This window comes from Trachemys scripta, chromosome 4, assembly GCF_013100865.1.
Source record: "Trachemys scripta elegans isolate TJP31775 chromosome 4, CAS_Tse_1.0, whole genome shotgun sequence".
Classification (NCBI taxonomy): Eukaryota; Metazoa; Chordata; order Testudines; family Emydidae; genus Trachemys; species Trachemys scripta.
Genome location: NC_048301.1, coordinates 138,933,753 through 138,948,154, shown reverse-complemented (window position 1 = coordinate 138,948,154; position 14,402 = coordinate 138,933,753). Strand labels below are relative to the sequence as shown.

The 14,402-nt window shown below is 54.6% G+C and overlaps 1 protein-coding gene and 1 pseudogene across 1 annotated transcript; one reads left to right on the top strand and one right to left on the bottom strand.

The window, feature by feature from the left end:
* Positions 1–20: 20 nt before the first annotated feature.
* On the top strand, positions 21–6,120 carry LOC117876586. The gene is made up of 8 exons (XM_034768837.1): positions 21–44; positions 1,767–1,962; positions 2,134–2,266; positions 2,678–2,783; positions 2,991–3,086; positions 4,350–4,485; positions 4,737–4,831; positions 4,979–6,120. The coding sequence occupies exons 1-8, from the start codon at positions 21–23 to the stop codon at positions 5,174–5,176; spliced, it is 984 nt and encodes a 327-aa protein (XP_034624728.1). The 3' UTR covers positions 5,177–6,120.
* Positions 6,121–8,060: 1,940 nt separating this feature from the next.
* Positions 8,061–13,658, bottom strand: LOC117876249 (annotated as a pseudogene).
* Positions 13,659–14,402: the final 744 nt, after the last annotated feature.

The following is a 14,402-nucleotide window of genomic DNA, read 5'->3' as shown; positions in this document are numbered from 1 at the left end:
ACACCCTCTGGGCGACTAAAATGGATGATGCGCAGAGGCGACAGGTAATGGCTGATAGTGGAGGGAAGGGCACAATGGAAAGGTTCTGGTGGTGTGCTGCAGGGTTCAGGGCATGTACTCAACACACAAAGGAGTTTTGATTTCTAGACCTATTTTTGATTTCATTGTGTCGGGTTGCGACTCCACCCTCTGGGGGCCACCTGATGTACTGGGGTACCACTGAGGCCACCTGTTACACCAGTCTGGGATCCCTTACCCGGTCCTGCTGAGCCAGGCCCTCAAGCCTACTTCAGCATACATACCTAGCTGCAGAAAGACACAGACACTGACATCAGCACTGCCTCAGAAGGCTTCAATTAAGAAATTGCCCAGCGTTCAAGTGCACAACCCCTCTGGAGTGTAAACCCAAAATTACATCATCTTGCGCTGCATAGAGAACTATACGGCATAAGCTCATGAAATTCACCTCCTTCCTCCGTGTGGAGGGAGATGTGCATGGCTTTTGCCCCCCAGTTATGAATTTCACAAACTGGTTTGAGAGAAAACAAAGTTTATTAACTACAAAAGATCAATTTTGAGTTGTTATAAGGGATAGCACAGAGATCAAAGCAGATTACCCGGCAAATAAAACAAACACACAAGCTAAAATCAATATACTAAAGAAACTGGTTATAAGCATCAATTTCTCACCCTATGCATCCGAAGAAGTGGGCTGTAGTCCACGAAAGCTTATGCTCTAATAAATTTGTTAGTCTCTAAGGTGCCACAAGTACTCCTGTTCTTCTTTTCACCCTAAATGTTATTTTGGGCAGATTGCAGAGGTTCTTGAAGGCAAACTGCTCTTGCTTGCAGCTTAAAACTTCAGATGTTTCTTTCACAGGCTAGACTGCTTTCCAGCCTGGCTTCAGTTCTTCTCCCTCCCCTCCCACCAGTCTTTGTTTCACACAGCAATCATCTTGGGTGGGGATTCAGTGAAGAACAAACACTGTCACTCCCCTGCCTTAAATAGGTTTTACATATGGCCAGAATCCTTTGTTTTCCAGTGTGATCCCCACACCCACCTTCAGTCAGTGGAAAAGTACTAATTTTATCATGGAGTCCCATATCAGGTGACGTGATCACATGACTCCGCAGCCACAACTCAAAGTCTACAGGCTGTAGTTCACGAAAGCTTATGCTTTAATAAATGTGTTAGTCTCTAAGGTGCCACAAGTACTCCTGTTCTTTTTGCGGATACAGACTAACATGGCTGCTACTCTGAAACTCAAAGTCTGTTTGCTGGGTCCACAGGAAGGTTTTCCAGGAAGGTGGGACATTAGCATCTTCAAAGACCTATTGTTTTTCTTAATGGCCCATCCAGACTGATTGCATTGTCTGGTGGGCATTCCGAGGTAAAAACCCACTTATAATTGATGCATAGTCAATATTCCTAACATTCCCCAGCTGTGCTGGAAGCGAGATTGTCCTGCTCCTTCCCAGCATCCTGACCCCCTGCAGAGGGTCTTGGCTAATGGGGACCTTTCTCCTTCATGATCTGGGACCCCCAAGATGGGGGTGTTTGTCACACACCAGATGGGGTCTCCTCCCCCCCAGACACTGTCCCAGTTCCTGACCCTGCTTGTGTAGGAATCGTGGGTGATTTGGACATTAGGCGGATCCCCGCTATCCCCCATTCAGGCCTAAGTCCTGCAGCTGGTGTGGCTGGGGCAGGGAGGTCCCTGGCTAACTGGCTCTCTCTCCCCTAACCGCACTCCTGGTGGGCGCAGGACGAGGCCCAGCAGCTAGTGTTCCTGCACGCCATCCACCCTGCGTGTCTCGCTGCACAGCAGAGGGGGCAGGACACACTGGAGCCGCACTGCTCCAAGGCAGCTGTGGCGGACAGGATTGTGGTGAGCGAGACACGGTGCCCGGCAGCTGGAGGGTGGACAGAGACATGGGAGGGGCAGGGGTCTCCCTGGACTGGTTGGGGGATGGCTGGTGCTGGAGGGCAGCTGAGGGCAGGGATTGCTGGGGCTGAAGATTGGGAAGAAGAGACGGGAGAAATAGTGGGCAGGAATCGGAGGAGCGGGAGGCAGGTGGGGGGATTCTGCTGGCTGTGTGGGGTGCTGGCTGTGTAATCTCCTCCTTGGGAAGTGTCAGTGAGGCCCAAATTTCACACACTCCTTTGTCTCCTTTGTGTCTCACAGGAGCTCATTGAGGAGCTTCCTCATGACTCTCCACCCGGCGCCGTCCTGGCCAACTCCCTCATTGCTGTGGCCAACCTCAGGTACCGAGACCCTCTTGCCCGGTTCCCCTAACCCCAGTGCTGCTCAGGCCCATGGCTGGGAGTCACTGCCCCTCCCACTCCCAGGGGGGCTCCTCTGGCAGAGGTGGCAGGAAGGTTCACTCCCACTCCTGGCTGTTCTGTTCTTTTCACTCCAGTCACATTGCAATGGCTTTGGGGAGAGGCTGACTCCCAGGATCAGATACAGGAGGGGCAGCAGGGTCCAGGGAACAGGCGCCATTCCTGCCCTGCCACTGTCTGTCTGGGAAACCTTGGCCTTATCATTCCCTGGCTCGGTGCCTCAGTTTCCATTCTCGCCAGCCTCTGCCTATTTTCCTGCAGTTTCATGTCTGTGTCGGTGCCAGTCCCACCCCCACACTGCACAGTCTAATACCGGCTCCTCTCTCTTGCCAGCACCATGACACCTGCCCTGGAGCCGGAGCTGGAGACCCACCTCCTCCGAGCTGCCCTGCACGCAGTCTTCACCCTGGGCACGCAGACGGACACCAATCAAGTCCAGGTAGATCAGCTAAATCATGGATTGAAGAGCCAGCTGTCATCCTGCCCGAATCCTTGCTAATTGCCTACAGTGGGATGTGAATGAGAGAGGCCAGGATACGTGTTTGGGGGTCTCACCAGTGCTTCCCAGAGACCCCTCTTCCCATCCTGTGGCAGGTGTAGCCCCAGTTTCCCTAAGTCTGACCCATGACTCTCTCTTGCTTTGCAGGATCTGCAAAGGGTCATGCCAGACCTCCTGGACGCCATGCTGGGGAACCTGCTGGCAAAGTCCCCAGACACCGACAAACTCCACTACATCTTGGAGGTGAGCCCGATGAGAGGGGTGCGGGCAATTTTACCTTAACTCTTAGATCCATTTTCCAGTCTGTCCTCCTAGCTGGCCCCCAGTGGCCACCCTTGGTCAGGGCAGTCAGTGCAATGCAGGGTCAGGCCCTTCCTCCTTGAAGAACAGAGGAAGGAGCTGGGACTTCAAGCCAGAGCTCTGCCGGTTCTGCTGAGCACTAACCATGGGGCCCCTGGCTGGCTTGGGGAGTGAGAGTCTGAACCCCGCCTGTGAGATCCAGAAGATGGTCCTCATAGAAGAGCCACAGCCTTGTTCCTAGAGAAACAGGAGGGCCCCAGAGAATCAGCCCTTGTATCTGATGGGCCCCAAGATTCCTGGGGGGATTCTATTCACACTCAGTCCCTTCACCCAACCAAGGACTTGAGAGCCAGGGAGGGGGGAGGGGTCTGTCTCCTTCCTGGTGATCTGTTCAGGAATCAGGACTTCAGGGAGGATAGGACCAGCCCCGACACCGAGCATTGTCCCAATCTAGAGAGACAATACAAGTTGTGACCTGCAGGATGCAAGCATCATCCTGGGGGCAACAGTCCCCTTCTAAAGCTCTGCGGTCAATGAATCAGATATTCCACCCCCACCGCATGCAATGTCTCAGCCCCCTGGGGATGGGGACAGGCTCATTAGCACAACACATGCACCCACCCATCAATCCTGAGCTGCCTCCTTTCCCCACAGCACATTAACTACTGGATTGTGTCCAGGGTGTCGCGAGAGAGAGCCAGAGTCATTAGGAGCAGCACAACCCTGCTCACATCCACCATCACCCTCCCTGAGTTCGACGGAAGTGGCCTCTGAGCCCAGCTTCCTGACTCCAGGCGTAGGCGGGCTGGCTCCAACAGCTGTAGGATCTGCTGTGCAGGGGCTGTGGGTTAGGAGTGTTCCTCTTGGGGAGGCAGAGTCAGAGCAGAGAATAAGCCTGGCTTGAGTCAAGTTCTTCTTATCCTGGTTAAGTGGCAACTCTCGCTTTTAAGGGGACCATGCTCCAGATTTCTGCCTTCCTGTCATCCTGCAGCAGCTGGGGAAGCAAATCCTCATGGAGGGCCCTGCCCGCATCCCTGTCTTCCAGGCTCCCTTGCGGGCAGAGAAAATTAAGGCTCCAGCTCTAGCTCCTATCCTCTAGCATCTCCTGCAGAGGGGCTGAGGGGAAGGAGAGTCCTGGCCCAGGCGGGGACTGGCAGCTGACAGGAAAATGCTGATGGAGTCCCCTTTCCCTCTCCCTTCCATTAGAACTCAGCCGAATTCCCCAGGATGGGTCACCACGTGGCACAGCTGGCTCTGTCCGTCAGTGACCCAGCCAAGGACATCAGCCGGCAGGACAGGGAGGAGGTTTACCGGCTCTACCAGCTCCTGCTGCATCAGAGGGGTAAGGAACCCAGCTGGGAAATGGCACCCGCTAGACGATTGAGACTGGGACCCCAGCCAATTTCTCTCAGAGTGACCCCGGCTGGAGGATGAATTTCTCTATCTCTTTCTGTGTTCTCCACCACCCCCGCAATTCTGTTGGGCCGGGCACACAGCGAGGACTCTGCCCACTGTGCAGCCACCAATGGGATTGGAAGGACACAAGCCCTGCAACCAGAATGACAAATGTGTGTGTGTCTCTCTCTTTCCCAGAGCTGACCATCCACGAAGCCGAAGACCTGTGGGTGTGCGACTGGCACCAGGACAGCAGGCTCCTGGGGTACAAAAACACAGCCAGGGTGGGGGAGGTAAGGACACTCTGCCAGGGCATGGCACAGCTCTGGCAGTGCGGGTGGCTGCCTCCTGGAGCCACTCGACGGAGATGCCGTTGTAGGCCAGGATTTGGAGCCTGGTTCTGGGCAATCTGCTGAAGCCTCACATCCGGTTGGTTTCAGGTCTTTGGAAAATTCTTCTCAGAGGGGCAGAGAAGATTCTTCCTCCGGACAGCAGTGCTGGCCATGCACACTCTCGTGCTACGTGTCAGCCAGGCTGGGCTGCTGGTGACGGTGCTGGTGGTAGTGGCTCTGCCTTCAGAGTTGGGCTCTTGGCCTGCAGCCACCGCTCTCCCACCACCCAGCTCTGAAGCAGCATAGAAGTAAGGGTGGTAATACCACGGCACTCCCTACCCCCCCACAAAATAGCCTTGCAACACAATAGCCTTTTGGGTTGGGATCCCCACTTTGAAAAATGCTGACCTGAAGTCTTTACATGTTTATATTTTAAAATACATATTCATGATTTGTGACAACACCATGACATTTAAGATTTAAAGATCTGTAACTGTGAAAATCAAGATTTTAAAAATGCTATGACCGTAACATTTTTCAAAATGGACTGTGAATTTCATAGAGCCCTAATGATGAATCTGTCTTTCAGTGACCTCTCATCTTAAAGACCAGATGTCTGGGTGGTGAGCCAAGAGCTGGATTTCCTAAGGGGACTGTCTTTTCTGATTACAGGTTAACCAGTATACTGAGACAGAAGATCATTTTGTTACCGCTTGGTAAACTCTGATAGAATAACCATCAGTTTGGGGTGTATCTGCCCAGTTTCATAGAGTTTATCCTGAATATGGTATTCTCAGTTGTGACCCACTTCATAGATTAAGTCCAGAAGGGACCATTACATCATCTAGTTTGCCCTTGTGTGTAACACAGGCCAGAGAATTTCACACAGTTACCCCTGTACTGAGCCCAATAATGTATTTGTCTGAAGCATGGTCCAGAAAGGCGTCCAGTCTGGATTTGAAGACACCAGGAGATGGAGAACCCACTTCCCTTGGTGACAGAGATTAGAACGAAATCTCTGAGAGCAGAAGAATGTGACCAGAGCAGGAAATGCCCAAGGGGTGGGGTGAAGGGACCTCAGACAGGACAGGAGACAGATGCTGAAATCACTTTCACTTCTCTTCCAGCGCAGACTGACAGCAGCATCCTGACTTCCTTTGGGCAGAGCTGGCATGGAGAAGACATGGAAAAAGCTGCTGTGGCAGACCCTGGAAGAGCAGGGGGACGGAGAGCTCAGGAGATAGGAGAGCAGGCTGCAAGTGGCCCTGCTGGACCGAGGGGTGAGGCCCATTCCCTGTGAGAAGCTGGACATAGGGGCTGCCACAGCTATTAAGGATGTGCTGATCAGGTTCTGCACCGAGCGCTACGGGGTGGAGGTGGCCGTGAAGGTGCTGACAGACATCGACCGCAGAGACAGTACAGAATGAGCTCGGGAGAGATCAGACCCCCTAATGGGGAATCCACATTACACACCCCGACCTGCCATCTTATTTCTGTGCACCGCCCAGCCAGGGATCAATCCAGCTCTTGCCATCAGGAGGAGTCAGCTCGGTTCCCCGAAGCTTGTCCCCTTCTGTCCTGTTCCCTCCAACCTCTCCCAGTCCTGCCTCTTCCCCACCCGCCACTCCTCAGTCCAGTCCCACTCATCTTCCCCAGCGAGTCCCAGGTTCTCCTTGCCCAGCCAGTCCCAGTTCCTCACAGCTCCTCGTCTGATCTGTATCTCCCCTCTCCCAACACTGTTTCCTTGTCCAGCCAGTCCCTGTCTCAGCCTGTCCAGTCTCAGTGTGCCCTGTCCCCCCGGCCCTCCATCCAACGGGCTCCCAATCCCGTCCTTTCTGTCTGTCACTGGCTGAGTCGTGGGTGCTCTGGCCTAATGGGCGGAGTAAGAGTCTGAACTCAGGAGAGACGGGTCCTGAGGCAGAGCCAAGGGGTGGAGCTGGGAGTTAGAAGCCAAAGGGTAACTGGAGGCACAGCAAAGGGTCAGAATGGGGAGTCCAAAGCCAGCATGGAGCTGGGGCAGGAGCAGAGCTAGACACAGCACAGCAGGGACAGGACCAAGCACAGCTGCAGCCAAGGAGCATGTTGAGCAGCCAGTGCTCTGTTATTGCTGCTGGCCCTGCGGCCAGTCACACCCTGCGATCAATCAGGCAGCTCCAGGCCAGGGCAGCTGGGCCTACTAGTTGCCAGGCAGCGAACTTAGCTGGGGAGCAGGCCAGTGGCTGCACCTAGCTGACCCGACCCCTGTGAGTAGCCTACTTTCAGGGGTGCCTTCCAGGAGCCCTAGAACCAGGATTCTTGGGGTCTGCTCTGGGAAAGTACGCAGAAGGCCCGGGGCATGGCCATGTTCCGCGGGATCCCATGAGCTCACAGAACTCCATCTGTTTCCTTTAACAAAGAGGAGGTAAGGGGTGACTTGCTTACAGTCTGTAAGTATCACATAGGGAACAAATATTTCATAATGGGCTCTTCAATCTAGCTGACAAAGGTATAACATGATCCAATGGCTGAAAGTTGAAGCAAGACACATTCCGATTAGAAATAGGGCACACATTTCTGACAGTGAAGGTAATTAACCATTTGGGAACGATTTACCAAGGTCCTGGTGGATTCTTAAAATGGGATGTTTTGTTAAATGATCTGCTCTAGGAATCCCCCACCCCCTCAAATCTTTTCTATACTTCTGCCACCCACACCCAACAACTCTCCTGGTTCACTCCCAGCCTCCTCCCAGCAAGTATTTCCCTCTCCCTCACTCCTCCGTTAGCCTGACTCCCGCAAGCCTTTGCGCTGCTTCTGAGGGGTGCGGGAAATACATTTCTATATTGTATTTTACATGAATTCTTACTCAAAGTTCTGTATTAATATGCCTAGTAAGGAATCTATTTGTCAAAAACACCTCCTGAATCTTTTTTTGCTGTCTGTACTGTTACCGACATACTTGTTGACAGGGATTTTGAAATAAATTAGCAAAATAATTGAAACTAGTGTGATTTTATTGTATTATTTTGACAAATAAATTATGCAGAATTTTAAAATATTGTTCACAGTATTTTTAAGTGCAGAGTTTCCCATTACTCCTGGGGGAATTATCTGTGTACCTGACAGTCACACCGTTCATCCAGCCTCAAGGTCAGTTAGGCCTTGGAACACTTTGATTGGTTCACCTTAAAGATTGACACTTCACACTGGCTTCTCCACATGCCGTGTGAATGCATCAGCTTCTTTAATAGCAAAGAAACACCTGGTTAGACCGACCTTTGTTACACATTAGGTAAATAGTTCTTCTTCATCCCATTTCTATTTAAAATAGATGGCAGGAGCAGTTCCTGAGTCTCCTTTCAATCACGCACACTGGGCTGTCCTGCCCCACTCCTCAGCCCAATCCATGCTGAGACAGGACTGCAAATCCCACCTCTAGATGTTACCCAAGAGTCACCCGCTGGCTGGAACCAAGGAAGGTGTGGGGGGAAGTTCCCGGCTGAGTCCCATCTAGACAGGGGGATCGTGTGTGTGTGTCCCAGCCAGATGTGTGAGTGAGTCGGGATGGGGAGAGAGAGAGAGTGCCCTCGCTGGATCCCACCTACATGGGGGGGGAGGGTTCCCTAATGGAGTAGGCTGTGACCATCTGCTCTAAATTCTCTCCACCTGTCTGCTCTTCCCCACACTGCTCAACCAAGTCTCCTTCCTTGCCTCACAGTCTCTCTGCTGGGCATCATGGGGACAGGACCACTCCCTGATCTCCATCTGCTGGTGCCCACTGGCTGCCAGAAGCCCCTCAGGCCCTGGCATTGGCAGAAGGGCATTGGTGAGAGTGACCTGGTGCCGGGTGAGGTTGGCCAATCTTGCAAAGTACTTGCTCCAGTCAGCACAGCTGCACTGCCACTCTCAGCTGTGAATGCACCAATGTGATATCAAGGAGGCCCATCCAAAGCTCTTGCTGCAGTCAGTGCATCGGAATGGCCTCTCCCCAGCGTGCATGCACTGCTGCTTGGTCAGGGCGCTGGTTCTGCTGAAGTTCTTCCCAGAACCGTCACAGCGGTGCAGCCACGCCCTGGTGTGTGCACTGGTGTCTTCTCAGGTGTGAAATCTGTACAAAGCCCTTGCCGCAGTCAGCACAGTGATGTGGCCGCTCCCCGGTGTGCGTGAACTGATGGACTCTCAGGTGTGAAATCTGTACAAAACCCTTGCCGCAGTGAGCACAGCAGTGCGGCCGCTCTCCGGTGTGTGTGCGTTGATGAACTCTCAGGTGTGAAATCTGTACAAAGCCCTTTCCGCAGTTAGCACAGCAGTGTGGCCGCTCCCCGGTGTGCGTGCGCTGGTGTGCTCTCAGGTGTGCAATCTGTGCAAAGCCCTTGCCGCAGTCAGCACAGCAGTGTGGCCGCTCCCCGGTGTGCGTGCGCTGGTGTCTTCTCAGGTGTGAGCTCTCTGCAAAGCTCTTGCCACAGTCAGTGCAGCGATACGGCCGCTCCCCAGTGTGTGTGCGCTGTTGTCTTCTCAGCTTTGAGCTCTCTGCAAAGCCCTTGCTGCAGTCAGCACAGTGCTGCAGCCGCTCCCCGGTGTGTGCGCGCTGGTGTGCTCTCAGGTGTGCAATCTGTGCAAAGCCCTTGCCACAGTCAGCACAGCGATGCGGCCGCTCCCCGGTGTGTGTGCGTTGATGTACTCTCAGGTGTGAAATCTGTGCAAAGCCCTTGCCGCAGTCAGCACAGCGGTGTGGCCGCTCTCCTGTGTGTGTGCGCTGGTGTGTTCTCAGGTGTGAGCTCCGCGCAAAGCCCTTGCCACAGTCAGCACAGCGGTGCGGCCGCTCCCCAGTGTCCATGGGCTTCTGAAGGGTCAGCGTCTTGCCACTGCTGAACATCTTACCACAGTCAGCACAGTGGTATGACCGCTCCACAGTGTGTGTGCGCTGGTGTGTCCTCAGGCTTGAGTTCCGTGCAAAGCCCTTGCCGCAGTCAGCACAGCGGTACGACTGCTCCCTGGTGTGCAGGCGCTGGTGGGTTCTCAGGCTTGAGTTCCGTGCAAAGCTCTTGCCGCAGTCAGCACAGCAGTACGGCCGCTCCCCGGTGTGCATGCGCCGGTGTCGTCTCAAGGTTGAGCTCTCTGCAAAGCTCTTGCCGCAGTCAGCACAGTGGTGCGGCCGCTCCCCGGTGTGCGTGCGCTGATGTATTCTTAGGTTTGAGCTCCGTGCAAAGCCCTTGCCACAGTCAGTGCAACAGTATGGCCTCTCCCTGCTGTGCGTACGCCGGTGTATTCTCAGGATTGAGGACTGTCTGAAGCTCCTGCCACAGTCAGCACAGCGATGCAGCATCTCCCCGGTGTGCGTGCGCCGGTGCTGGGTCAGTGCGGAGGGGTTGCTGAATCTCTTGCCGCAACTGATGCAGCGGTAGGGGTGCTGGCCCATGGGGAGTCTCTGTTGTGTAGCCAGGTCCAGTCTCTGGTGGAATCTACCCCGGGGAGGGACTGCGTCCTGTGCATGGATCTCTCTGTGGGATGTGGGATCCCGTGTTCCTGCTGCACTCTCCCCACATTCAGACTGTGTCTTCGTTCCTCCCAGGGTCTCGTGCCCTGTTGGAGAGAGCAGAGGCAATCCCCGTGTTAGCTCATGGCTAAGGCTACAGTTTTGTCAAGGATGGAAAAATGTCAAGGATGGAGCGATTTCCCCATTTGTCCGTGACTATTTTTTGGATGGGTGCCTCACCCTGCAATGATGGTACTTGTCCCACAGGGTTGGACACAATGCCTCGCTCTGGGCATTGAGACCTGGCCTGCGGAGTTCCAGTGCCACTCAGATTTGCCCCCGCTCCCTGTCATGATGGTGGGGGAAGCAGGCCATTCACCCCTTCCAGCTTAGCAGTGTCACTGATTGGGTTGTAAAACAATACAAACATGTTTTTCAGGTTACATCACGCAAAACCTGAGTGACTTGTCATCCCCTCAACCCCCTTCCAACCCAACCCCCCAAACCCTCATGCCTCACCTCTGTTGGGGGGAGCAATCCCCCCCAAAAAACTGCACCCATGGTCGTGTTTCCCACCCCCACACCGTGGCTTCCCTGGCGTTTTCTGCCGGGAGGCCGTTTTCTGCGGGCACACAGTCACGCAGACTCTCCCCAGGAGTAAAAGTAATAAGTAACAGTCAGCATGGATTTGTCAAGAACAAATTATGTCAAACCAACCTAACATCCTTTTTTGACAGGTAACAAGCCTTGTAGATAGGACGGAAGCAGCAGATGTCACATCTTGACTTTAGTAAGGCTTTTGATACTGTCTTACATGACCCTCTCATAAACAAACTAGAGAAACATAGCTTAGGCAAGTCTACTATAAGGTTGGTGCACAACTGGTTGGAAAACTGTACTCAGAGAGTACTTGTTATGGTTCACAAATGAGCTGCAACAGTATATCAAGAGAGCCCGCAGGGATCTGTCCTGGGTCCAGTTCTATTCAACGTCTTCATAAATGATTTGGTAATGGCATAGAGAATACACTCATAAAGTTTACATACAATTTAAAGCTGGGCGGGATTGCAAGCACATTAGAGCAGAGGATTAGAATTCAAAATGATCTTGACAAACTAAAGAAATGGTTGGAATTAAATAGGATGAAATTCTATAAGCCCATATGACAAGTACTACACTTAGGTAGGAGTAATCAATTACACAAATACAGAATGGGAAATGACTGCCCAGGAAGGAATACTGCAGAGAACCATCTGGGGTTAGAGTGGATCACAAACTAAATATGAGTCAACAATGGAATAGTTTTTTGAAGGAAAAAAAGCAAATATCATTCTGGGATGTATTAGCCAGAGTGTTGCAAGCAAGATGAGAGAAGTAATTCTTCCACTCTACTCGGCACTGGGAAAGCCTCAGCTGGAGTAGCGTGTCCAGTTCTGGATCCCACACTTCAGAAAGGATATGGACAAACTGGAGAGGATCAGAGGAGAGCAATAAGAATGACTAAAGATCTAGAAAACATGACCCATGAGGAAAGATTGAAAAAATTGGGTTTGTTTAGTCTGGAGAAGACTGGGGTGGGAGTGACCTGATAACAGTTTTCAAGACCGTAAAATGCTGTTACAAACAGGAGGGTGATCTATTGTTCTCCTTATCCACTGAGGCCAGGACAAGAAGTAATGGGATTAAATTTCAGGAAGGGAGATTTAGGTTAGATATTAGGAAAACCTTCCAAACTGTTAGGGTAGTTAAGAACTGGAAAAAATTACCTGGGAGGTTGTGGAATCGCCATCATTGGAGGTTTCTAAGAACAGGTTAGACAGACACCTGTCAGGGATGGACTACATAATACTTAGCCCTGCCTCGGTGCAGGGGACTGGACTAAATGATCTACCAAGGTCCCTTCTAGTCCTACATTTCTAGGATTCATAGATACCAAGGCCAGACAGGCTCATTGTACCCATCCAGCCTGGCTTCCTGCCTATCCCAGCCAGAGAACCTCCCCCAGCCACTCCTGCCTTCAGCCCAGTAACTGCTGGCTGAGTTAGAGTAGGACTTTTAGAAAGAGACGCCCCATCTCCATTCACATACTCGCAGAAATGGAGAATCCAACCTGTCCCTAGGGGAGCTCTCCCAATGTTTCATTCCCCTCCTTATGACTCACCTGAGGCGAGGCTCTCAGGCCCCGAGCTTTGCCTGGATTTCTCAGCATCCTGGATCCAGAGCTCTGCCTCCCCTAGCTTGATCCAGTAGATTAAATCAGGTGTGGAACCTGAATAGCCTGTTTGGGGGGAAAGAATCAGCTTTATTACTAAAGTTTTGGGAGCAGGGATTCATTTATATGTTGGTACAGCCCAGCACAACAGGGCCCCAATCTCATCCTTACCCAGGGAAATAAGGGCCTGGTAATTCCTCAGCATCTGGTCCCGGTACAGCTGCTTCTCTGGCTGGGATAAGAGCTCCCACTCCTCCCGGGTGAAATACAGAGCGACGTCCTCGAACGCCACCTGGAGCTGCTGGCACAAGCGTTACACACTCAGCACCTTCCGCTCCAGCCCCCAGCCCGGAGTCTCAGCAGGGGACGCGGTTTCTAGGGGAGCGACTCCCAGGGACCCCCCGGCCCAGCAGCTGTGACCCAGGGAGACACCCCCACCCCGCACAGCTCCCCGGGGACTCGGGGCCCTGCTGGCCGGGGACAGGAGCCGCCCTCGGCCCCCCACGGGGCTCTGGGGCGGGGCCCGAATCCCAGGGCCGGGAACAGGCTCCTCCCCCCGGCCGGAGTCCCGCCCCCGCCCCAGGCCTGTGCTCAGCCCCGCTCCCGCCCCGGCTCCGGCGCCTCCGGGCTCCTCTGCCCGGCCGGGGCCTCGCTCGGGGGAAGGGGCCGCGCCCGGCTCCGCGTGTCCGCCCGGCCAGGGCCCCCCCGCCCCGGGGCCCCAGAGCCGCCCCCCGGCCCCAGCGCTCCGGCTGCTGCAGCCCCCAGCCCCGGGGTCACTAGCGCGGGAGGGACCCGGGTCCCGGCCCCCCTCGGCCCCCAGCCGGGACCAGCCAGTGCCCGGCCGGGGAGTCCCCGCCCCGCGTCCTACCTGCGCCGGCCCCGCTGCAGCCATCGCCGGGCTCGGCCCCGGCCGCTTCCTCCAGCCGGGCAGCGACTTCCCGCCCCGCGGCTGGTGCCTCCCCGGGGCCGCCTCCAGCCCGCTCCCCGCCCTGGGGCTGCAGCCGGGATCCGCCCTGCACACGGGCCGGGCTGGGACCCAGGTGTCTGGGCTGGCCCCGCTCCGCTCCAGCCCTGCTGCGCCCCCACTCGGCCCCGCGCCTGCGCCGCCTTCTCCAGCAGCCGGGGGAGGCCTCAGCACAGGGACCTTCCGGCCCAGCCCCCCGGACGCCTGGGTCCCGAGTCCGGCCGCCGGCGGGGTTCACTGCACGTGGTGCCCGGACGGCAGGAGCCCGTTACAGGACAACCCGGTCCACGCCCCTGGGTTGCGAGGGGGCGCTGTGCCGTGGGGAGCTGGCTGCGCGGGGTTGGGAGCCCGGACTCCTGGGTTCTCGCTCGGGGAGGGGAGGGGGAACTAGTGGGGCAGTGTGTGCATAGAAAGGCAAAGATCGGGGCTGTGTAGTGTGTGTTTGTTGCTAGGCTGTGTGATGGTGCGTGTGTCACAGGAGATCACCCCCCCAGGCTGTGTATGGTGTGTGTGTGTGTGTGTCAGAGCAGCGCTCGCTCTGTGTCTGTGCGCGTTACAGGCAAGGTGCGGGAATTGAGCCCTTTGTATCGTGTGGGGTCCTGAGAGCCAGTGAACCAAACCGTAAACCCTGTATGGATTGGAAACCACTTCAAACCAGGGGGTCACGCAGCACCCCTAATTCTAGCCCCTGTGGTTCCAGGAGCTCCCACATGGATGTATTGTGTGTGTGTTTCAGGAGAGTTGTGCTGTGCTCTGTGTGTGTGGGTGTGTTATAGGAGCTCTCACTCAGCCATGTAATGTGTGTGTGTTTCAGGAGCTCACACCCATGTCCCTGCCCAGCACCATGGGGAGGACATCTGCCCCATACAGATGTTGTGTTCTGGCCTTGGTGCTCACACCC

Bases quoted from the DNA above. Each gene is read 5' to 3' on its own strand.
- LOC117876586 (XM_034768837.1), top strand. From the start codon at position 21: ATGGATGATGCGCAGAGGCGACAG. The intron at 1,963-2,133 runs GTTGGGGGATGG...CTCCTTGGGAAG, and splicing joins GCAGGGGTCTCCCTGGACTG to TGTCAGTGAGGCCCAAATTT. The intron at 4,832-4,978 runs GTAAGGACACTC...GGTTGGTTTCAG, and splicing joins ACACAGCCAGGGTGGGGGAG to GTCTTTGGAAAATTCTTCTC.